The 25,563-nt window shown below is 37.3% G+C and overlaps 1 protein-coding gene across 2 annotated transcripts in view; it reads right to left on the reverse strand.

Moving 5' to 3' along the window:
- Positions 1-2,268: 2,268 nt before the first annotated feature.
- The window catches only part of Arl13b (ADP ribosylation factor like GTPase 13B), a 56,826-nt gene continuing 33,531 nt past the window's right edge, over positions 2,269-25,563 (reverse strand). Inside the window, exons 4-10 of one of the 2 annotated variants that reach the window (XM_051191722.1) lie at positions 22,359-22,464; positions 20,771-20,973; positions 14,846-14,951; positions 11,505-11,727; positions 10,355-10,471; positions 9,301-9,369; positions 2,269-3,630 (exon numbers count right to left, since the gene is read on the reverse strand). In XM_051191722.1, coding sequence (XP_051047679.1) covers positions 3,554-3,630; positions 9,301-9,369; positions 10,355-10,471; positions 11,505-11,727; positions 14,846-14,951; positions 20,771-20,973; positions 22,359-22,464 — 901 coding nt within the window. In that variant the 3' untranslated portion in view covers positions 2,269-3,553. The remainder of the gene's footprint in view (positions 3,631-9,300; positions 9,370-10,354; positions 10,472-11,504; positions 11,728-14,845; positions 14,952-20,770; positions 20,974-22,358; positions 22,465-25,563) is intronic. The other variant, XM_051191723.1, reaches the window with a different exon arrangement.

Consider the following 25,563-nt stretch of genomic DNA (forward strand, 5'->3'; position numbering starts at 1 on the left):
CAACAGATGACTTATACCCTACTTGCCCTTCAGTTATAAAGTTGACCCACTAAAGGAAATACATTTCTCTTTTCTTGTGGGTTTTTTGTTTTGTTTTGTTTGTGCGTTTATTTCTGGAATAAGTTTCACTTCTATTTCTACAAAACAAAGAGATTACTATTCTTCATCTCTGACATACTTTAAGACCTGCATCGTCTGAATTTATTATCTGGATCAGATGATATATACTTCTCAACAAATGAGTATCTACAGAATGTCACCTGTAAAGTATCCTCTATTCAGAGGAAAGCGGGAACTAAAAGCCAACTGTGTTGTAATTTAAGAAATGCAACCAGTGAGAGAAAGACACGATTTGACAGGATTCAAGCAGGGGTCTTTTATTTATTTATTTTTAATTAGGAAAAGGGATCCTAAAAAGGGGAGTAGGGAGACCAGCCTCCGGAGACAGGAGCAGCAAGAGGGAGGGAAGGAAGGAGGTAGAGAGAAAGGGTGTGAGACTGAGAAAGGCAGAGGAACAGACAGATAGAGGGAGAGAAAGAGGAGGATGGGAGTTGGACAGGACCTTTTTAAAAGGAAACATCGTGAATGTGCACAGATGGTGCTCTTAGTGGCTGCAGCTGAGGACATATCCTGTCACAATCCTAGGGAGAGGCCAGTACAGATGCCTGAATACTAATAGGCAGTAACAAGACCTACAAACTATAGTTATATGTGTCTAAGCAGTTTCAGCTTTTGAAAACTTTTACCTAGAAGCATGAATTTCTTTTCTTAGGATGGGAGAAAATGAATACCCTGAGTAAGATGCACAAAGCACTGACCCTCAATAATGTTTGAAGAGTTTTAACCATGGTTTGGGGGAAGGAGTGCATGACAATGCAAAGGTCCTGGGAAGCAAAGATGATTTTAGATGTACTGCAGTTAGAGTTACAGCCAGGAATGAGCTGCCTGGAGTGGATGCTGAGAATAGAACACAGGCTCTTCTGCAAGAATAGCACGTGCTCTTACCCTCTTGGAGATCGTTCCAGATCCCCAAATATTTTCAGCTGGAGAACACGTAGTAAAATAAAACATTCAATGGTCTTTTTTATAGGTGAACTTTTCTAGGCTACTCAGAGTTTTGGTAAATTCTAAACATTAATGAAAATAGCGTTTAATTTTCTGCTTGAAGGAAACATGGCATGGGGTTGGAAAGGTGGCATCAGTCTGGCAGGTTAGAACATTGGTTGCTCTCCTAGAATTCCTGGGTTTGAGTCCCAATGCTCACCTGGTCGCTCACCACCATCTATAACTCCAGTTCCAATGGATTCAACACGCTCTTCTGGCCCCTGCAGGTACCTCTCTCTCTCTCTCTCTCTCTCTCTCTCTCTCTCTCTCTCTCTCTCTCTCTCTCTCACACACACACACACACACACACACAATCACAATGTTGTTTCTCAGATCTTTAGTTTTCATATAAAAAGTTACTTTAATCCACCAATTTAACTCTTTCCACAATAGTGATGTTTTTTAAAAAAAAAGGTTGAGCTAAATAAAATAATTTAAAACCAGAAAAGGAAAAGAGATTGGTGTAAATAATTTTTTTATTGTGATATGTTATAAGCCATGATGAATAAGAATGAAAATGTATAGTATAACAAAATAAACATAGAAGTGTTAAAATCTGATAGGATTTACAAAACATCTTTTAAAGGATTTTTTACACTGCTTTAAGAAAACATACTATTATAGAAAACATCGATTCCAGTTTATGTTACAATTTCAAAATCATTTTCATTAAATAGTCGGTAATAACTGTACTCTACAGTAAACACTGGTAGAAAGCAAGAATTTTTTTTTAAAAAAAATCTTTATTCTCAAACCCAATGAATGTTAAAAGATAGAAAAAGTGTATTTAGTTTTAAAGGGGAATTTAAATATTACAAAATGAATCAAAAGGGTGAGCCTTTCCCTCTAAATCAGTTTAGATTTTGCCTTCTGTGTTCATGTGATCTGTCATATCTGAGCCACCTACTAATTGTGCATATGGGTTTTGCATAGAAATTAAAATGCTTTTCCCTCAGTGCACAAGGTGATACACAACTCACAGAAACACCACTGCTCACTAGGACAACGTGACCTGACCAATCCAGGTCCAGTGAGCTAAAATATGAACACAATGTATTACAAACATTTAACAGACAATAATTTACCTTAGCAGGACTTACATTCCAAAACCAGTGTATGTCTATGGCCACACAAGGTACCAATCTTAACAAGGTCACACGGGAATTGTTTTTTTTTTTTTTTTTTTTTTTTTTTTTTTTTTTGTAATCTTCACCTTGATTTAAAGGCATATTTTCAATTGAATATTACCTTATGAATCCACTACTAAATATATCTCTAGAAGTCTTGGTAAAGGATGGATGAACCTTATGCATGGCATTCAAGAGCAAAACAAGGGCTGTCATTTGGAATTAAGAAGTCCTGTTACAATTAATTCTTTATCATGGGATTTGAGCAGCACTTTCATTTGAATGGCTGTATTTGCTGTAAACCGACCTTTATAGACAAGCAGCAGCCTTTGCCGTCTTCTTACCTTTAAATTCAAGGCATGGAAGAATGGGAGCAACCCAGTCAGTGGAGCTCCTCACAGGTGACAGGCATGCAGAGGGCACCTGAGCTCTGGAAGTGACCGGTCCTTCAGTTTGGTCTTTTAGAGCTTTGAATAATGTCTCACAACACACATTTTTTAACTAATTTAAACAAGTTTAGGATTTTTTTTAAAACAATTTCACATATCTTAACTTTTATTGAGATTGTCACTAAGGAAAATAGACAGTGACATCAGAACTGAATTCTCTCCTCCATTACTACTTTCAAATCATGTGATTGAGTAGAATTAAAGATCTGAAAACTTGCTTTTTAAAATAGCAGCTATTTTTTTAATAGCTGCTATTTTAAAAGTACGTCAAAATAGGTGTACATTTTAAAAACAATGTTATCACAAAACATTTAAACACATCCTGCATGTATACTTCATGTCTGTCAAGTTAGTCAACTTCCTATCCAGTTTAAAGCAAGCATCTGTAGAAAAGTGCACAATCAATACAATAGCAAACTCAAACAAAAGCTTTAGAAAAAAATATAAAAATAGTTACAATTTAGGTTATAAATTCCCAGGATTCCCTTTTCATGTACATGTACCTTACAAAACATGTTTAATGCATAGAAATACAGACTATTAAATAATCAGGTATGTAGAGTCCATTGGCTCCATTTCTGAGGAGGTTTTCCTTTGGGAGAATGTCCAAGAGTAGGCACGTGTAAACCAAAGAATCAACACTACATCTTGCTAATGTGACCAAATGCTCATCAGCTACTGGTCCTTTTGTTTCCTTTCTGCTTTAACCACAGAACATGGAGAAGTAAATGTTCAGGTCAAGTTCTTGGGTATTCTTTCCTCCCTGATATTATGGTTGTGTTACCCAGGAATCAGTCAGTGTTCAGTTTTCTACTTTTGGGAAAGTCTCAGTTCACTTTGCTGATATTGAAAGAACCAACCCATCTGACTTGGTTATGAGATCATGTCCGGAGCATCACCATTAGGTCTCTGTCGCATAGCCAGAGGAGGCAGTGGCTTCCCATAGAAATCTGCATAAAAACAGAAATGGAAAACATGAAACAGTATGGTAATCAAGTGTTTCACAGCTAATTGTTTTCCAGACAACATCTTTAGAAGATTGAGATGTACGCAATTTTCAAGTGAATGGATAGGTGGGCAAGACCGAAAACAGAAAAAAACAAAAAAATCCAAGAAAATATTTGAATGAATTCAAAACATAAAAATCTAGGTAAATTCTAAATGACTATTAAAATATTGTACCAAATATACATACTTAAGGGTTTTTTGTTTGTTTGTTTGGTTAGTTTTTTTTTTTTTTTTTAACACATTCACACTAGAAAACAAATACAAAATCTGAGAATCTACATCATCTGCTACTAAGTTCCCTGGCCAGTCACTATTTATAATCACCATGTTTCGTTCTAATGATCATGTTATCTAGGTATTTTAGGAGAAGCAAACTAGCCTCCTTTACCTAATCTTACTACAATTCTGTGTTTGGTAACTATATTGAACAAAATGGTCTTTCTTTTTGAGTATGTGAATTACTGGTAACTGAATCCAGGGCTGCATTTGTGTATGAACAGTGTGCGGGAGTTGGGTCTCTCCTTCAAGTGTGTTGGTCCTGGGGATCAAATTCAGGTGTGTAGGCTTGGCAGCATAAAGTACACTGCCTCAAATTTCTGCTTCTTACTTTGCCACAAACTAAATTATAAACCTAATGCCATACTTAAGTAATCATACATTATTTTCAAGTCTAGTAACCTTAAAATTATTTCAGAAGCACAAGTGTTCAAAATCACTTACAATAAGTATATTGGAAGTGAACAAGGGGAAGTATTTTCAAAGCAAGTGAAAATCAAAACCAAAAATTAAGCTGTCAAGATGTCCTAACAAATATTAGTGTGGATTTTTTAAAACCAGTCAGACCTAAGTTCAAATCTTGATTCTGTAGCCCAGTGGCATAAAAAATTTGGCTCTTGCCTAAGGTAGTTTTGCTGCCACTATGACAAGGCAATTTGGAAGAACTGAAATTGCCAAGCACAATGGTAGATACCTATTACTTGCTATAATTGTTATGATAAAAATTATGATATAACCAATTACTTTGATGAATTTAAAAATATGTTTATTAAAAGGCCAAATGAATGTATACAGAATGTTGCTTTTGTCTTCCAAGAAATTAGTAAACTTTTGTACTGCATTCTGTGTCACTTCCTTACAAGATACTGAATTGTTCTATAAGATAGCGTATTTTAATTTCCTAAACATTTTCATAGTGATTATCATGCATTTTAAAGGTGAAATTTGGAAAGCAGTAAAAAGATACAAACATGTTTAGCTTCATAATTTTAAGCTTTGACAATATTCTTTAATTTGCATAGCTGGTATTTTTGACTACCAGAAACTTTGATTCACTTCTCATAATGTGGCATATATAACACATTGAAGGAATACAGATTGAAAGTGTTCACAAAATAAAAGCAGATTCGCATTTTGTGTCTCTTTGAATGCTTCTGTCCTACCTGTTACACAAAGAAAGCTTTGTAGGCAATAAAAGTGATTATAAAAATAATCAAGCTGTTACCAAAGCAAATGCCCAAAATCAACGTAAGCAGCTCCCCTTAGCTGCTTTCTACCTGAAAATGGCCATTCTGGTTCAAGTCAGTAAAGTTTACATCACAAACCACATACAGTTGGTTTTTAATTATCTACTAGCTCATTCCGTGTCTATTGCACATCTGCCATCAGTCTTTTGTCCACATATATCTACATATAAGGGAAGGAAATGTGTTCAAAACAAATAAAAAGAGGGGGGTCTATCTAGGGAGATGGCTCTGAGGTTGAGAGCACTGGCTGCTCTTCCAGAGGATTGGGGTTCAATTCCCAGCACCCATAAGATGGTTCACATACATCTGTATCTCCAGTTCCTTGGGATCTGATGTCCTCTTCCGGTTTTCCCCAGGTACCAGGCACACATATGGCACACAGACATACACACAGGTAAAACACTCACACACTAAGTACTTTTTAAATTATTTCTTTAAACATTAAATCTACTAACACAATGTCTGTGCATTAAATGAACATTGCCTCTTAGAAACTACTTCAGAGTAGTTTTGAGAAAAACTATTGTTCTTTTCTATCTCCGTTTTTGTTGCTGTTGTTTGGTTTTTCTTTTTCAGACAGGCTCATGCAGCATGGGCTGTCCTGTACTCCCAATTTTCTTGCCTCAGCCTTCAGTGGTGCTTGGATTACAGGTATACTTACTTTTGGATCCTGTTTATACTGGCTTGTCTTATTTGAACACCTAGTTCTTATATCACTTTCTATAACTGACCACGAAGTCTCTGAATAGCATTCCAAATTTCCACTAAAGAATTTATTGTCATAGATACTAGAGTAGTTTGGAGGACTATTCTTTCCATTAAGTCAGGTAAAGTGCATTTCTTATTCATCTTGATGTAACACATATTTAGTGCCAAATAAAAAATATTTAGTTATTGTTTGGGTCTAACACGATCCCCCTCCCCCTTCCCAGCTCATGTGTTTCAACAGATTAATCCCAAACTGGTGGTGCAGCTGTTTTGAAGGCTGTGGAAACCACAATAAATTAGTAGCAGGAACAGAGTCCTTGCTGTGATGAATATTATTATGTAGTTATTAAGACTTTAACAGTTGGTTTTCAGGATGAACGTGGGAGAACTTAAAAGCTACTGTCTAGAGAAGTCTTAGAATGAATATATATATATATATATATAAAGAACAATGGAAATTCTGCTAGACACCTAGAAGATGAGACCAACAGTGAAGGCTGGGTTCAGATGGGAACAAGGACTCTACTGGGATTGGATAAGAGGCCATTAAACAAATAATGTAGCCACATCCTAGTCATTCTGAATTCACCAACAATAGATTATGTTACTTGGTGTTTAACATCCAGGCTGTGGCATGGTTATTGTTAGATGCTTTCAGCCACTCTATCTGAGAACAGAGAGCAAAGAGTGGAACACACAGACAAAAGCAGCAGTTTGGCCTGGAAAAGGAAAAAGCACATTTAATACAAAGCAAGTGCAGACACTGCAGGCCTGGTTACTCAAGGGATTAAGACCAGGAAAGAGGCACTGCACATGTCTAGCACTGCACAACAACAACAGAAAAGGTAAACTGGAGACTATAGCTCCAGAGAAGGTCCTTGATGTAAATGCAAACTCACTTGGAGGACTTTCAGTTACAGCAAGCAGAAAAGGTGACCTACTAGGAAAGCCACCTAGAGAAACATTTTGTAGCCATGGGGATACAGAGTGTTACAGCCACAGACCATGGGATTTTAGCTTTGTCTTCAGCTGGCAGCAGAACTTGTTGCTGTCCATGTGGTGATGGTTTGGGGAGCATATAGAATGCAAGAGTTACAGGATTGTGGAGGCATCTGCAGGAGGTGCAGAGAACAAACAGCCTAAGGCAAGGGCATGGTTAGCAATAGCAGATTCTCTGAGGAGAGTCTTTGACAGTGGCAACCCGAAAGTTGTAAAGGTGAAGCCTAGGCTGCTACACTGGGATCACCACAAGATGGGATGTCTGTCAAAGAAAATCCCAGGCCCCGGGAAACTGCCTCAAGAGAAAGGTCACGTATGCTGCAAATGATAAAGCCACCAGTGCAGGACAGAACAAGACCATTGGAGCTGATGATACTACCATGGGCCCTATATGCTGTACATGTGACACTGGATTTAATATTTGCCCCACTCAGCTTTAATCTTGTTCAGATCCATCCTTCCCCTGATAGTCTGTTCCTCCTTTATGGGAGGGGGATGTTTATTCTGTGTTATTCTCTTTTTATTTTAGAGGGTTCACAACTAAGAGACTTGTATTTCAGGAGAAACTTTGAACTTTGGAATTCTGAATAGTGTTGGGACTGGCCAGACTACAGAGATTTCAAATTAGATCAACTGTACCCATACTATGAGGTGGACATGAAATACTAGGGTCTAGATGTAGGCAGGTTATATGTTGATTCTCAACTGTTCCTACATGTGCATGTGTGTAAGTACTTGAACTCTAGCTAATGACACTGTTTCAGCACCATCAGAAAATGGAGCAGGTGACTAGGGGCAACTTCTGAAGGTCACCCCTGCTCTAGTTCTAGATAGAGCCCTCTCTGCTTCCTGTCTGTTGGCATGTCATTAAGTTGCCACTGCAAGCTTTCTGCTCTTGTGAGAAATTATTCTCTATGTATGTATATGTGTACATATAAATGGACAAACACTACTTTCTAATATTGAATATTTAAACTGATAATATTCTTATATGAATAAAGTCAGGTTATATAATAAAACAGGATTTAAACTATTATCAATAAAAATATTATCAATAAAAATATTACAGAAATATGCAATGTCATTCTGTATGTTTCTCATTCTGGTTAATGAATAAAGCACTGTTGGCCAATAGGAAAGGAAGATAGGAGGGTCTAGGAGACAAGGAGGAAAGAGGAAGTAGTAAGGGAGCCAAGATGGAGAATCTGGAGAGAATAGAATCGCCAGCCGCCTCTCACTGGTAAGACCACGTGGAAATACATAGAAATGGGTTAATAATTAAGACAGAGCTAGCCGATAAGAAACAAGTACCTCGCCAACAGAATTATATCTAATACAGAGTCTCTGTGTGTTATTTGGGGTTGGCGCGGCGGCGGGACAAGACCAGGCGGCAGGCGGAAAAACCCTACACCTTACATACTACCCTTTCAGGAAGTCTAAAAGTAAAATCACCTATCAATATAAATTTTCTAATTTTCACTAATGATTAAGTAGAAACTATTAGGGACCTGTACCATTCTGAAAACAAAAGCAAGAAGCAGGGTTGGTTAACTGTCAAATAGTTTGTTTCTGTTTGACAAATGCAGAGTTTATGGTAATATTTTTTCTAAAGATTTAGTGTCTTTTTCTCTATTATGTTCTCACAAAAAGTGAATCGGATGCTCTAAATAAACATGTTTATGGAGCCACACTTAAGACTCACTCTTTTGCATTCTAAGATCGTGAAATCCTAGTCTTCTAGTCAGGAATGACTTCTGCCTCGAGTCGTAACTGCCTTTTCCTAGGCTTTATTTCTTGGAGTTCTAAGGCAATGCACTGGCTGGATTATAGCTATGACTATTTCATTAAGGAAAATTGTTTTCTTGATTCAATGAAGCCTTCAAGAAACTTTCTGTATTTGGTTCACTAATCTGATCTCTCATTTCATACATTGTGTTGATCTTGACTTCATTTTAATGTTTAGTAACTGAAAATCTTATTATGAGCAGAGAGAGCAATTACGTTCATTATACCACAGTTCATTGAACACAGGCAGGGCACGACAGTTTTCTAGAACAGTAAATAACACTGCAGTAGCTCACACTTCAGTTGCTGGGACACTTTTCCCATCTCAGAATTTTTTCTATAAGGTCTATCAAGAATAAACGCAAGAATGAGTCTTCATATATTTGTATTAAGATTTTAAAAAATCAAATTATGTAATTGTAAGGTGCATTAAAAACAACAAATAAAGCAAAATGAAAATTAAAAGCATAATGAAAATGATGGTAGTGGATCTGAAAGCTATCAAAAGTAAAATACTGAAAATGTGAAATGATAAGATGAAGAAAAGCGGATGTATTATGCACAGATGATATTTGAAAACTCATCCTTTTGTATTACCATTATGACGTGTTTCACCAAGAGGCTCAAGTTTTGGAAGTCTAGTGACTTTGGGGGTTCCCCAGCCAACTAAAGGAAAAGAAAAAGATTTAGAAGCTCTGTTAAATGAGTACTTGTTAAGGTCTTTGCAGAGGATCCTTCCTTTGATAGAAAAGGTACTTAACATTCTATATCAGTTTGAATATACAGTGACACAATTCTGAACAGGTACATTTTTAACTGGTTTCTATTTACTATATGATGTTAACATCTGCTTTAGCATATTATACTATACTATATTATATTATATTTAGTTATATATAAGCTCTTAATACACATTTAATTAAAACTTCACACTTCTTACCACCATTACAAATAAACTACTGGTTACCATTATAACACTTAGCAGAGGCCAAGAGAACTATTTTGTTAAAAAATACTAGAAATGAATCTTTTACAAAATTCATAATAAAAAATTTTACATTTAAAGCTTTGGCACAAAGGCTAAACGGGAATTGTGAATGAATGTTTTCATTCAGTTCATACATATTTACCAGCACCTGTAAGAGCTGGGACACTCAGTGAAGGCTCTTTACAGTTTTTGTGTAGTTGTGTCCCACAGCTTTGCATGCATTAAGTCCTGCAACTTCTTAGAAGGTATATATGCATATTGCATTTATATTGAGAAAAAAAAATCACACACACATATTTACGTAACTTTTAGGATAAAAGATTAACAGTCGAGCATTTGAAAGCCCAATCTAGTTGCCAATCCGCTAACATTCAATTGCCTTCAGCAAAGTGTGATATTGACATTTCAAATAGAATTTGACCACATTCTAGGGATTATTACGTAAAGTTATATTACTACATTTTACCATTTCATTCTTAAAACAACCCAGAAATTCACAATTGTTAACACAGAAGTTAAACGCTGTATAACACAGACAGTTAAGGTTCTTTCTCACAAACTGGCGAAATAATGTAAACACTAACTACAAACTGCCTAATTTCTTCACCTGTTCCCCTGCAGTTCTTAAAGCCATGTTTCTAACCCAGGGACACTTCCACTCACCAGGAGGGGGAGGTGGGGGGGGAGGGGGACTCTTAGGAGCAGATTCATCTGTATTGACTGGTTCTACCCGATGACTCCTTTTCATTCTCAGTTTCTTAGTTTTCTTTTTACTGTTATCTGTAAGAATATAGACATGGAACTTTAATTCATGAGAAAGTGAACTTTTATAATGTAAAAACAAAGAATAAAATGAGACTATTGGTATTATATTCATAATCACTAATTATACAACTTTGGGAATTACTATTCAACAACCAAGTACGAACTTAGATACACTAAGAATACATTTTACATGGCTGATAGGATGAGTGTATGCTTAATGAATAAAACACATACAACCAATTTCTATGAGAGGTCTTCATTTCCAAAATTAACTAGCATTTCTTCCAAACTCAATGTCATTGAAAGCAATTATAATTGTCTAAGTGTAGGGATTTCATAAAACTCTGAAAGGCCTACAAAAAGAGGAAAGATGGTGATACTCTTGAAGAGAGATATGTAGAATGACTGACTCTAAGGATAAGTACTCCAAAATAAATAAATAACCACTTAAATTACTGTTAAGAGCCCACCCACCAAATCTAAACACATTACTCATTAAAATAATCTACAAACAAGGTATTTCCAGTATAAATGTATGCAACCAACATCACATTAGTAGACCTTACAGAATCTACTATTCTTAAAAAAGCAAAAACAAAAACCATACAAGCTCTACAAGAATCACACATGAACATTTTAAGGGTCTGTATTAATGTATAAATTTTTATAACACAAAAACCAAAATTGGACATTACACTGAATAAATTCAGAACGCCATAAAAATATTTTGACTAAAAATCCTGAGCTCTTAAAATTTATTTCATCTATTAAATATACATGCAGCACAGCAGATATATAACAATATATTTCCTAAACTGAAAATTAACTGCAACATAAGCAATAACCAACATCTGTGAAACCTACAAAGCTATAGGAAATACAAATATGTCTAGAAAATAATTATTTTAAAGTGAGCAAATGTGATATGGATCATTTTACTTCGTATAGTGTAAAAACAGAAATAAAAAGTCTATTACAGAAGCATTTTTGTAAACAGGATAAAAATGAAATCCAGCGCATGGCGCATAGGAATAATGAGACTTGGCACCTGATTCTGACGACCGCTGGTCTAGCTCATCTTCATTGTTCAGCTGCTGTGACAGGGCCTCCTTGTGACTCTCCACCACTTCACTGTCACTGTTTTTGTGGCAGCCACTAGGCTGGCTCTGCAACTCTACTTGCCCCTGCTCCACATTATATTCCGGGAGGCAAACCTCTCTCTCTCTCTCCGCAGTCTGCTTCTTTTTCTCTTTTTCTAGCTTTTTTTCATTCTAAGAAAAATGAAATACATTTATCTTTATCACAGTGGTGGCATTTAAGATCATTTCGAGGAAGAAATCAAGTAAGCACTTTGGTGAATCCATGTCACTGCAAGACGCACAATGAACTGTGAATATATCATTAAAGCATACTAACTGCTAAATATTCAATACAGACAGAAGTCTGAAGAAAAGTACAGATTGCCAGTAGTTTCATAATCCAGAGATGACCACTATTCCACTTATAATCATAGCATGTTTTCTTAGCCTCTCCCACACTCACATAGACACACACCACCAACAAACATACATGAATGTGATTCTCTCTACTTACATATATTTACTTGCTGATGAAAAAAAAAAAACTGAAGGTTTTATTTTAAAATGTTTCCTTCCATGTTAATGAATGCATGACTTAAAATGTACCTCACATGCAGTAAATATTATGTGTTAGCTCCTATTATTTTTATCAACTGAATTAACATTCGTTTGTGTTTATAGTATGTATACATATATGTACGTACATATGTATGCATGCAAGCATGTACACTTGTTAGTATGGGTGTATGTAGAGTACAGAGGGTGGCAGCACGGGGCTTGAGATAGGGTCTCTAAGTAAATCTGAAACTAAATCTGGCTAGATAGGCTAATGATGCCCTGTCTGTGTTTCCCAGCATGTCTATTACAGTCGCATTCCTCCATGCCCACCGCTTTACATGGTTCTGGGTACCGGGGGCACAAAGGTCCTTGTACTCAGAGATGACTAGGAAAACCAGGACTGGTAAACACACATGGACCTCTTCTCAGTGAAGGAGATGAGAAAATACCTGTTTTCCTAACCAGAAGGTGAGGGGTGGATATTGCTAACACCTAGCGACCCTTCTGCTATCGGTGGAGCAGACCTCACCCAAATTCCCCAGAATGATTATCCCCAACCCTTCCCTCCCTAGACCATATTTAGAGAAGATGTCACATGTACTTCATATCCTGTCTACCTCTATGCTGTCTCTGTCAGAGATCACACTAGATTCTAGGTCTTTTAACAATAGAACCCACCCTCTTGGTCGCATGTACTTTGTAAAGAAGTTTCTATGCAGTCACACCTTAAGATTCATTGTGCATCTGGAATTGGATTGATTGTTGCCTGGAAACGTTTTCCCAAATTGCATTGTATTTTAAATATGCCGACAATGGACCGCCTGACACCAGACTCCCCAAGGAAGTCTGATCCAGGTAGATGGGAGTCAATCTGCACTGGGTTTTCAGTCTCATCTCTCTGAGCACTTTGATTTTCTGTCTGACACCTCCAGGGAACCACTCATCTAGGGATCTGAACTCAGGTCCTCATGCTGTGGGTAAGGTAATTAGCTCTCTCCTTAATCCCCCAATTACATTAGTATTTTTAAATGGCTGTATCACTGTAGGGAGAGGAAAGTCCTGAGTGAATGTCTATTGTTGACTTGGGCACAGCCCTATCAGGACTGTAGTATCTCTCAGAATATGGGAGTGGCAAAGAACCACCCGAGCTGCTCCATCCCCATCCTCAGGGTAAGGTTCAAACAGATAAAAGCCTCCCTAGGAGTCCAAAAGCAAATATTGACAGTGTGCACAGCAAATGTATCTGGTAGTTCTCTGATCCTTTTCATAACCTGAAGACTGCTTCACCACAGAGGTTCTTCCTACTGAAAGTAGCTAACCCTGCCTCCTTGTTCAGAAGTATGCACCAACGCTGTGTCCTTGTTCCCTTCCATGCAAGGACCCCACTCCCTGTTCAGTTGTATATAACAAACACAAGGAGCTTCCAATGTGCTGTGGCTTCTCCACCAGAGCCCAGACCACCTGATGCCCACTTTTTTCTGTGTGTGTTGGTCTCTGTTTGATCCTCTCATCACCTTGATTATGGCAGTCCCTCGAGTCATGCAGAATTGGGCATGTATCATATAATGTCTTTTATACATTCCAAAAGATGTAATGTTTCGCTATTAAGAAGCAAATTGCCTTAGTGTTTTAAATGACATTCCTAACAGCGGGGCTATATCAGTTGATCAGTTCATTTATGTGACAAAAGCAAAACTTCCCTTCAGAAAAACTGAATCAATTCTATATGCCAGGGGTCAGAGAGTGACATTTGTTCCTAAGTGACTGTGAGGAGGGACCGGGGAGTAAACCTAGGACCTTGTGTCTATTAGGCAACTGCTGTGCCAGTAGGCTACATCCTCAGGCCCTCTCTAAGCCACTGCCCAGGCTGTAAGTCTGTAGCTCAGCTAAACTAGTAAATGTCAGCTTGGCACTTCTTTAATTTGACTTGAATGTGACATGACTATAATTTTGTTATTACTGGAGAAGATTATTAAACACCTTTATGGTCATGCCTTCTCCCACCTTTGGGGTGAAGTACTGCCTTTTAAATACAATGTCCAGGTTTATATTATTCTTGTAGTAATTTCTAGTACTAGTCCATAGTCACAGAACCATGTGTCTGGTGTCTCTTTTAGCATCAGGGTTATTTTATGTATTTATTTATATTTTAGTTTTCATTTGACATTTTAATTCTGTATAGCAATTCTTCTAAATTCAAATGTAATAAATTCTATTTTTATGGCTTACAGCTTGAATGTTTTGCATTAATTCTTTATGTCAATATGTAATATACATGAGTATAACATAATTTAAAATACATATATATTTCCATTACCACAATGTGAAAATAATATCAATCCTGGTACAAAAAAAAGAACAAATATTAGTACTATAAAAATATGGCAAAAATAGGTTTTATCGAAAACAGTAACTATGAACTATTTATTCAGCTTTTACTTTTATTTCTGTATATTTTGAAGGCATATTTCTCTTTTTATACTGTATTAAACATGATGTTTTAAAAGTGACTGTGGTGTGTTAGACAAGCATTTGTTCTATTGCTGGGTGATATCCCCAAGGCTCCAAAGTAAACTGAGTGGGGGGAAAAATGGTTAACCTCCACATTGTCGCCCATCTTTACCTTCATTGGGAATTCTCTCTGGGGGCATTCTCTACTGCCCTGACTGTTGTCCCAACACCTAACTTACTGAATTCTAACTACTATGTAACACATAAAAACGCATATTGCCACACGCCATACAATCCATACCTCCATGATTACTGCTGCTATGGGCTGGAAAGGATTAGCAAAAACTGGTCCTGGGTCCATCTCAGCCACACCACTGGTCCCATCCAGTTCAGTTTGCTCTCGTTCTCTGTTTCAGGGAGGAAAAGAAATAAACATTCCTTCTGAAAGAGGAGTGAACCAGTTTTACCATTTAGCTAGAGCAGAGTTTCATGAAGACATGCTAATAACAGGCCAAATATGCTTCCGTAAAAATGAAGCATTTGAATGTTAAAAGGAATCCTAAGAAGAGGAAGAACCCTGGCAGAATGGAAAGGAATGGCTTCCTTCCCAGTGTCTGAGTAAGTAGAGTCAGTGCATCGAATGAGCCCTGATATTCCAGGACAGAATGCCAGAAGAATGCTAGGAATCAACAGGAAGTGAAGATAAAGCAAAATGACAGGAATTCCAAAGGCCACCGACCAGCACAAAGCAGTTATGGATTTCAACTTCAGAGCCTCTTGGGGAAGGAAAACACCATGCTGCAAGCTGCAATTAAGGTGAGTGAAGGTCCCAGAAACACATGCCATAGCAGCAGACAGGAAGTCCTAACTACCCAAGAAACCTAAGCTTCTGCAGCTGTAGATGCAGAGCAAGGATCTGGTCTCAATGAAATACTAGTACTACCAGGGAAATCATGCTGATTGCTCAGCAAACACTGCAATGGCTCCAAGTAAGAGCCATTTTTTTTTTTTTTTTTTTTTTTTTTTTTTTTTTTTTGAAAAAGGCTCTATTCCTAGGAACTAAACTGCTCTAAAGGTCATAAACAAAAGAAACTGATCACAACTCAGGGACCTAAGAAGCCTTATGTGGCAGTGCCAAGGTGGGGAGATAACCACCAATCAATAAGTTGATAATAGGCTATCAATGACAAGTGCACTGTGAAGGTTAAGAGGGAAGGGTCAGGAGGGGGTGCTCAGGGGTAGACAGTCCTGTTCCGTGAGGAGGAGGGAAAGCACATGCACCAGGGTCTGGGTCTGAAAGCACAGAGACCAGCTGCCAAGTCTGTTTCACAGAATCCACCGTTTCAACTGTTTCCTTCACTGTCAAGGAACATCCAAAAACACACCACACCCTGGGTATTTGCCTGGCCATTCTGCACACAGCAGAGGCTCCATATGCAATAAGGGCTCTTGGCAGGCAGATTTGGCCACACCTCTGATATACATATAAAAACCTTCAGAGTCACCGCTAATTAACCTGTGTGGCAGGAAAGAGCCAGGGAGCAGCCTGGATACTGACCTAAATTGTTAGGGCAGAAGCAGAGGGGAATGACAAGTGGTTTCAGCTACAACTCACTGGCCGGTCACACCTGGTGGATTTGTGTTTAGAAGACCCACAGGGAGTCACTTCCAATCCAAGCACTCTGCAAGGAGGGCAGGGCTGCTGTTACCTTCTAACATCAACTTACTTTTTTATTCTCTAATTGGGTCTTTTTTCTTTTTCTCTTCTACTATGCTTTTTTTTTTTTAAGTCTTTATTCCTTTTTTACCTTCATTTATTTTTACCCTTTTCAGTTTACTGCATGTTACTTTCACCTTTTCTTCCTGGTGTTCTTAGCATTAGAGTAGTTGCACCTTTTAACTGGTTAATATATTTCCATGACCACAGATAAAGCAATTTCGACAAAGAAATAGAACTATGAAAAACAAGGTCAAAAGACTCCTGTAAGAGCTAGAGATTCAGACTGCAAATGGCAGAGTGTGCTTGAAAGTCCAGTACTCAGAGACAGCACAGGGAGATAGACCACTGGGTTCAAGGGCGATTCTTCCCACCAGCACACGCCTAGGTACATTTTCCCTACAAAAATAATGTCCATCATAGGACATTTAATTACTGCCACAGTAATGAACACTGCATTTCCACAGTTTACTTACACACACACACACACACACACACACACTCTTTCATTGTACTAGGCACTAATGAATTTTGCTGTGACGTTTCCAAACATATGCGCAATGTGCTTTGGTCATATCCATTCTCTTTTGTCCCTGTTACTTATCTCAATAGTCCCTCTTTGACTTTCAAATGGATCACCTTTCTTTTTTTAAGTCCCATATATGAAAAGAAATACACAGTCCTTAAGTGACCGTGACCTTATTGGTTTACTTCTCTTAACAAGGTGACAATCCTTTCATTTTACAAAAGTGATGTAATTTCATTTATGGCTTAATAAATGTTCTGCCATTTGTACGCCTGGGAAAAAGATAACAGTGGGATAAAACTAGAAATAAACAGAGGGGGAAAAAAAACTCAAGAAGCTATGCAAACATAGAGAGTGAAAAACTGGCTTTGGAATAATTAGTAGATCACAACAGAATCAGGAGAAATCTTAACATTTTTAGGATCAAATAAACTGGAAGCCAAATAACAGCACCTGTGGGATACAGGGAAATCAGTGCTAAGAGGGAAACAGACAGCACAGCACGGTAAACATAAACAAGCATGTGAACCAATGGATAGCACAGAGAACTCAAAAGGAAGTCCACAAATCTACAAATATCTGATTGTGATTAGCTACCTATCTCCTAATCTTAAAAAAAAAAAAAAATTCAAAAGAATTTGAAACCTTAATGGAAAAATTGAAACTTCTTTAGGCAATCATAGGAGAATTATTTCAAGATCTTAGATAATCAATTTCCTGAATAGGACCCTAGTGTTTTAGAGAATGAAAGCAAAAATTTGTGAATAAGATTACATTAAAATTTAAAAGCTCTGCACGGGACAGAAAACAATTGAATGGAAAACCTGCAGAATGGAAGAAAATCAGTGTTCTTGCCAGTTACTCATCACAGAGACTTGGTATCCAAAATAAATAACAAAAAAAAAAAAATTAATCTACTAAACAAACAAACTAACACAGGCAAATTTTCAGAACAGTCACTTCTCAAAGTGCAATACCCAATAAAGGGTTGACATTTTTAGTCATCATAGAAATATAAACCAATACTATCAAAACTACATTGAAATTCTATCTCACTACAGTTGGAACGATTATCATAAAACAAACAAAATGCTGGCTGGCAAGGTTGTGAAGAGGAACAGTCCTTGCTGGTAGAAATACAAATTTGTATAGCCACAATGAAAACAAAAATAAAACCCTAAAAATCAAAATATCATTATTATCCAGCTCTACCAGTACTGGGTGTACACCTACAGAAAATGAAGCAAACAAAAAAATACATTTGGAAATCTAAATTCACTGCAATGCTGTTCATTTTCACCAAGTTACAGAATCAGTCTAGAACTCATCACCAGGTAAATGGAATATATGTATGTATGTATGTATGTATGTATGTATGTATGTATACATAAAATAAATGGATGCTATTCACATATTACAGTACATGGATACAATAATACATTATTGTACATAATAGCAGTTTGTTTATATAAAGATATATAGTAAAGAAAGAAATTATGCCATTGGAAAGAAAATGAATAAAACTAAAGTTTATCATGTTAGTGAAATGAGCCAAATACAGAAAGTTAAAGAGTGCCCATTTTCACTAATACATTGGGAAGAACAGGAAGAGAGGAGCGGGGAAGGGTATGATCAAAGCCATTAAATGTATGTATGGAAATGTTTTCAAACCCATTAATATGTTCTAATAATTATAACAGAAAGAAGTGGTTCTCCGATCAGCTTGTACATAGAATATAGGCCACTGCTATGCCAATTATGTTCCACGATGAAGGGGAAAAAAAAGCCCTACCTTTCTATTCTGAATCCAGAAAATCAAGGTGAGGAGATTTTTTGCTTTACCACCCTTTATGACCTTTACCCTAGAACTGCGGGCCTCAGCTTTCCTGCAGATGGGATTACAACAGTCATAAGAAGGTAGTTCATGTGAGAATATTCTATAAATGAGCACACATATAGGACAGCTATCCTGGTTTTCATTCATTAGTAATGATGGAGTCACAGCTCAAAAGTGAAGTTTTCCCTCTCTAACTGGCTGCCTAGGAGACTACGGAAGGGAAGATGGCTCAGAGAGTATTTCTTGTATCTAACTTGATTGTTATTACTACCTCCCTCCCCCCATCCTTTCTCTTCCGTCTTTTGGTTCAGGGAATTAAATCCAGAATTCATGCAGCTAGCTCCCCATGCACGCTACCAGAGAGCCAGCTCTACCTTTCTCCCCATGTTTTTATTTCTGCATTGGAGAAAAGAGTTTTCAGGAAAATATTTTATCTTACATATGTGTGTGTGTGTGTGTGTACATACTATCAAATATATATATATATATATGTGTGTGTGTGTACATATATAGGGTATTTTGTATGATTGGCTATAATGATATTTACATTATGAAAGTTATACTAGGATTGAAAACAAAAAAGCACTAAAGAATTCTCACATGACCTTCTCGTTGGGAGCTGGTCATCCTGCATATAACCTGGAAACCCAGATAGTCCACCACCCCCATCCTGCATGTAGCATAGAAACCCAGGTAGTCCTCCTCCCATGTGAGAGGTGAGTAAATAAGTGCAAGCTAAATTTGCACGAAGAACTAATTTTAAAAGTGAAAGAAAGACTGTTCATTCCATGTACTGGTATCGGGAGAACTAGAAAAGGGGCATGGTGACATCTCTTGGGGCTGGGTGGTTGGAGAGTAATTCCACATTATTTCTTTCCTTTAAATCCTATCTCTGAGTTCTATGAGCGGTACCACCAGAAGGCTCCCTTCACCATATAAAAGAGGCCTCACAAAGAACTCAGAGTAGGGGACAACTTGGAGCAGCATGTGACACCTTATAGAACGCCAGTGTTACTGACGCACAGGGAAGGAAGCAACTGCAAAACTTGTTAGGACTTTGCTTCGACGTTTTTTTTTCTCATTTTCTTTCATTTCAACGTGTAACAAAAGTGACAAAGAGGAATTTAAGATTGAGTATGAAATTTAACTACTGAAATCTCAGCACTTTCTTATAGCATTATATTAGTTTATAAATGATTCTGGAATATTATTTTTACAATCATTCTTCAACTTGGTGAATTCAGTTTTTATGCTTCCCTTCAGACAGAATACAGAGATAAGAACCCGAGCACTACCCTTCCAGAAGACACAAGTTCAGTTCTCAGCATCCATGACGGATGGCTTACAACTGCCTGAAGTCCAGCTCCCAGGATCCCACACTCCTGTCCTTACTAGGCACTTGCACTCCGATGCACACAGCCACACCCACACATACACACAAATGCACACAATTAAATAAAATAAATCCTTAAAAACAACACCTCAGGACAGAGAAACATTTTGATAAAATCAGTCTTCCAGCTCAGGTTTGAGTTAATCAATCATCTAACACCGCAGCTCCACACTGAGGGTGCACACCAGCTTCTCATTCCACTGCATTTTGACACACTGAATCTGATGTTGCTTTCCCGAGGATCCCTGTGCATTAAAGGACGTTAACGCCAGCCACCCTGACCTCTACCTATAGCACCCCACCCATAGCAAATAAAAATGTCTCCAGACACTCTACATGTTCCTAAAGTGAAATCTCCTGTACTTTGAGAAGAACAACTCTGAAATTACTCAGCACCAATTGATACAAATTTGAAACATAAGAAAGTAGTTACTAGTAAGAAGTATACTTAACTAGTATCAGCCCCAGGCGAGTTTTTAAGTCCATCACTTGGGCTGGATCTGGGGCTCCATGGTAGAGTGCTTGCCTACTACACACGAAGCCCTGGGCTAGATTCCTGAGCACAACAAAATAAAAAGTACCATCTACACTTGTGTATGTATACAAAGATTCACAGAAATGAGAAATTTACTTAAAATCTTTCTTCATACAGAAAGAGAGAAAACTGAACAGACAGACTGAGCAAAACTTAACAGATTAAAACTGCTCCTTTTAGTCTTCAGATGAACTGTGTGGTAGATTTAATCTTCTTACCTTTCTTCTCTTAATTTCCGCACTCGCTCAGCCCTCTCTCGTTTCTCTTGTTCCTCAAGAGCTCGCTGTTCAGTTGTGTCTTTTTGGATGCGCTCGCTTAAGGCATCAAAGTCTTTTGCAATGATATGCAGTAGCCAATAAAGCCCCTTTTTAATGGACTTGTCAATTTTCTTTCCATATCCCAAGACTGCTGAACAAGGTTCCTAAAACAAATTGTTTGATCCAAAGATTAAAACTAAAAGTTCTTCACACAAACATATTCATAAACCATTAAGTAAAATTATTGGTAGAGCAAAATTTAGCCCTTTAATAATATACCTTTCAGAACACAATTTTGCAATAACTAAATTTAGTACTACCAGAACTTGAAAATAATTATGCATATTATCTGTGTTACATCATGAGGAAGATGAAAGGATCATATACAATTTTATATAAATTTACTGGAAGAGAAACTAAACTGCATTGCCATTTATTAAGAACACCTAGAAAGACCAGGCACCGTAGTACACACCTCTACATAGCACTCTGGAGGCCAAGGCAGGCAGGTAGATTTTTGAGTTTGAAGCCAGCCAGGGTGACATAAACAGATTGTCTCAAAAAAAAAAAAGGGGGGGGGGGAGGTGGGTGTTGAAAAAATATTGGAGGTTATAAATTCTTTGGCTGAACTAGGCATGGTGACTCAAACCTTTAATCTCAGCACTCTGGAGGCAGAGACAGGTGGATCTCTGTGAGTTAAAGGCCAGCCTGGTCTACAAATGGAGTTCCAGGACAGCTAGGGAGGCTACACTGAAAACCCCTGTCTAGAAAACAAAACAAAAAATCCAAACCCCCAAACCCTGTCTCAAAACAAAAAAAAAAAAAACCAAAACAAGCAAACAATCAAACAAAAAAACCAAGCAAGCAGAAAAAGAACAAAGAACAAAAGAAAACAATCCTATGCCAGTGAAGTTATAGCAACAGACACAACTATGAGGCTTACAGCTGAATGGTCATTTCCTGAAGTCTGAATAAGTCCTCTGCTGTGTTCTTCAAGACTGTACAACAGCTCACAGTGTGCTGTAACTTTTTAAGAATCTTATTAGATCTCTTATGCTGATTTTTTTCTAATTTCCAAAATTTGCAACATGAAACGTTACTGATTTTATCAGTAATATCTATATCTGTCCCCCCCAAAAAAAGCAAACATAAAAAATTTAGAAACAATATAGGAAAGCTTCTAGAAGTTAGTGAAAAAAAAATTAGAAGAAATTTTATAGTATTAACAACTATTAACTGAACAATGACAGACAGGCATACAAGCTATTTTAACACTGTTTTCGTTATCTTTTTACATTTCTTTATTAACGTGGGGGTGTGCACAAACAGCGCAGCACAAGAGGTCAGGAGGCCACAACCTGCAGGAGACTATGGTCTTCCTCCACAGGATCCCAGGGAGTGAACTCCCACGGTCAAGCCTGGATGCTCTTTCCAGCTGAGTTACCGTATAGCACGGTCCCAAACGATTGCTTTCCAGTTGACTATCATTTTATAGAAACAACGTTCCTTGAACAAAATTAAAGAGCGATGATGATGATGATATACTTACAATCTGGCACAGACACTTGTGCTCATTGACCAGCTTCTCGAGAGACAGACATTCAATCACATCGGCTTCCCCTAAAGCTCCCTCCTTGTCTTGTTTATTTGCCAACCTAGGAAGACAAAGCAACTGGTTGTAGAGCAAATGTATAATCATGAGGCAAGTGAAGTGTCCTTTCCACGGTCTCTGTTCCCAATATCTAAATCTATGATTATAGAGTAAGCCGGTTCAGGGGATACTGGAGCATAGATTTCATAACTTTTCATAGTGACTGCTCTAAAATCCAGTGTAGAAGAACTGGCTACGAAAAACAAAAACAAAAAACAAAAAAACAAAAGCAGCCAAAGAAACTGCATGTGCTAGACAGAAGGATAATAAAAACTAGCAATAGAGGAAGCAGGCTACTTTCCACAGCCTGCAAACAAAACTCCGTGCCTTTTCTTCTTAAAAACAGTGCTGGTGGGAATGTGAGTTCCATTCCATTTCACACTGGAGAGACTTGGCAAAGCAGCTACGGAAATTAATTTGGAGACTCCTCCTACTCCACCCTCATTCTATACACACCATTTCACCATTTCTTAGCTCAACCTCACAGTTTCCTTGTGAAAATATAACATATATATTTTGCTTGAAAATATAAAAATATATACTTTGGGGTGGTGTTTCAAAATTTACAACTGAGCACTGTGGAGAACATGTTTCTTTTGGACCATGATATTTTCTTTTTCCCAAACGCAAAATCCAATCCTGAAATTATCTTGATGCAGAATAAAGAAATCTGTACTTCACTCTCAGCTGCAAACTGACACATCATACAGATAATCCAATGTCCATTCACCACTGCTGCTCGGGAAGGTTCTTTGTGTTCACACAGTACTGTGATGGTGTGTTTTATTTGGTAGGGGAGAGGGAAGGAACAGAACTGAGGAAGTGGGAATTCAAAGACTCAATCTACATTTTACTTTGATTACAGCAATGTCCATCCCACACCTCCAGTGGGGGCAGGAATACTCAAAAAGTCAAGATTTAGAATTTTAATACTATGAAGGATTTTTCATTCCATTTCTCTGTTAAACATTTCTTCCTGGTAGAAATTAATTTTGAATTTCTATACTGACATAATAAATACACAGTAGTACTGTATAACTATTATTCTACTTTGAAAATGACAGAACGTTACTCTAAAGTAAAACTAACAGTATACAAAGAAAAGTGAGGGGGAAGGTTGGAAGACAAAAGTCTCTGTAATTCTGTGAATTAAGCTCTGTGGCATTTCCAAGTAAAAGAGAGTTTGATCATGAATAGAATCTAAAACTCAGCGCTCTCAGCTTCCTTCCATCCTACTCGTTCCTACTTCATTCTGTCCTTTCAGGGTTTGAAATCTACAAAGAAACCTTTGTTTAGGCATACCAGCATTTTTCAGAAGTCAGGCATTCTGCGGGCAGTGTAGACTAGGTGCAGAGAATGTACTCACACTCTGGGTGAACAATTTAACAAGGACATCCTGTTACCAAGGAGCTCAGGTGAAAGCCATCTCCCTTTAATCTAAGGGACAGGCTAGGAACAGGCAAAACCAGATTCCCCAGGTATGAAGTAAGCAATCCAAGGTTCTCATTTGATAGTAGTAGCAGCAAACGTACAACTTTATCTCCAACGTATTTGACTTCATTGTTTGGCTTTCAGTTAACTGTATGAGAACCATAAAGAAAGCCTGTGGCTTAGAAGTGATCTAAGCACTGGATCGAGCATTAAACTCCATGGCACTCGGATTTTCTCTCAGGCTAAGGACTCCAAGAGTAGGAAAATAAGACAGTAAGGTAAGTGGATTAGTGTGTGCATGTGTGTGTGTTTGTGTGCGCGCGTGCTACTTAAAGTGAAATATCTACTGTGTGTCTGTGTGTGTGTGTGTGTGTGTGTGAGAGAGAGAGAGAGAGAGAGAGAGAGAGAGAGAGAGAGAGAGAGTGCACATGCGCGTACTATTTAAAGTGAAACATCCAGAAACTGCAATGCAGGTACCCTTTGACAGTAAAGAATGGCTCAGCCAGTCCTTCAGATACTTTACTGTTTACACTTGCACAGAGCTGCAAGCTGCTGACCTGTCCTGGCTATGATGACCTGAGAAGGACTGAGGTGGACTTACCAACCTTATATAAAAATCATTACTTCAATTCTATAAAAACTCCTCATTTTAGAAAAGCAGACCCTATGAAAACAAATCTGAAATTTTTTCTTTATAGATATTAAATTAATAAAGCTATGCTTATTTTAGAGAAGACTTTTACACTTAACACTTAACAGAACTTTATGTCCAAATTTGACAGAAAAATATTAATTTCTTCACTGATATATCCTAGGATCTGCTAAAATGAATTTGAAGAAATTTTAAAATAGTTTTGTTGGGAAAGGGCTACTATAAAACATCAAAGCACTCAAATATTTTACTGTTGTAGATAGTACGTTGAAAGTACTTAAACTAAAAATTTATTATAGTTCTTTCAAACCATTAAATCAACGAAATTTTAGATTGGCACCATTTAAATGAAACATACTTCCTAAGTTATAACTGTATTTAATAAATACTCATTTCAAATCAACGTAATGACTTTTGTTAAGTATTTTTAAAGGAGATACGAAGTTGGCCACATAATATGCAAGGTAATCTCTCTCCAAGGCTATGCACTTTGAAATTTAATATGAAGACTACTTCATATCTATATAATTTATCTGAATCACATAATCAAAAATTAAAAAAAAAACCCAACAGCTAACTCTGTTATGATCTTACTAGTTAGTAGTTAGTTCAACAAGAAAACTAACACATACACATCAAATACAAAGGACACTGAAAGAATACTGAAAATGTCAGCTAAATAAAGCTTGAAATTATATAGAGTAAGATCCCCCACTTGTAAGCTTGAGCTAGAAGATGCTAAAAGTTGCCTTTATACACAAGAACAAAATGTATTTCTTGATTTACTAATCAAGATCACAACTACAGAAAGTTTACTTTAGAAAATCCATAAGCATATTAAACATGTATCCCATGGTGGTTTTTTAAATTTTATTTTGTTTAATTAATTAATTTAGTTATTTTGGTTTTCAAGACAGGGTTTCATTGTATAGCCCTAGTTGTCCCGGAGCCCACTCTGTAAACTAGACTGGCCTTGAACTCACAGAGATGTGCCTGTTTCTGCCCTCCAGTGCTAGCATT

The sequence above is a fragment of the Phodopus roborovskii genome, unplaced genomic scaffold (assembly GCF_943737965.1).
Source record: "Phodopus roborovskii unplaced genomic scaffold, PHOROB, whole genome shotgun sequence".
Lineage (NCBI taxonomy): Eukaryota > Metazoa > Chordata > Mammalia > Rodentia > Cricetidae > Phodopus > Phodopus roborovskii.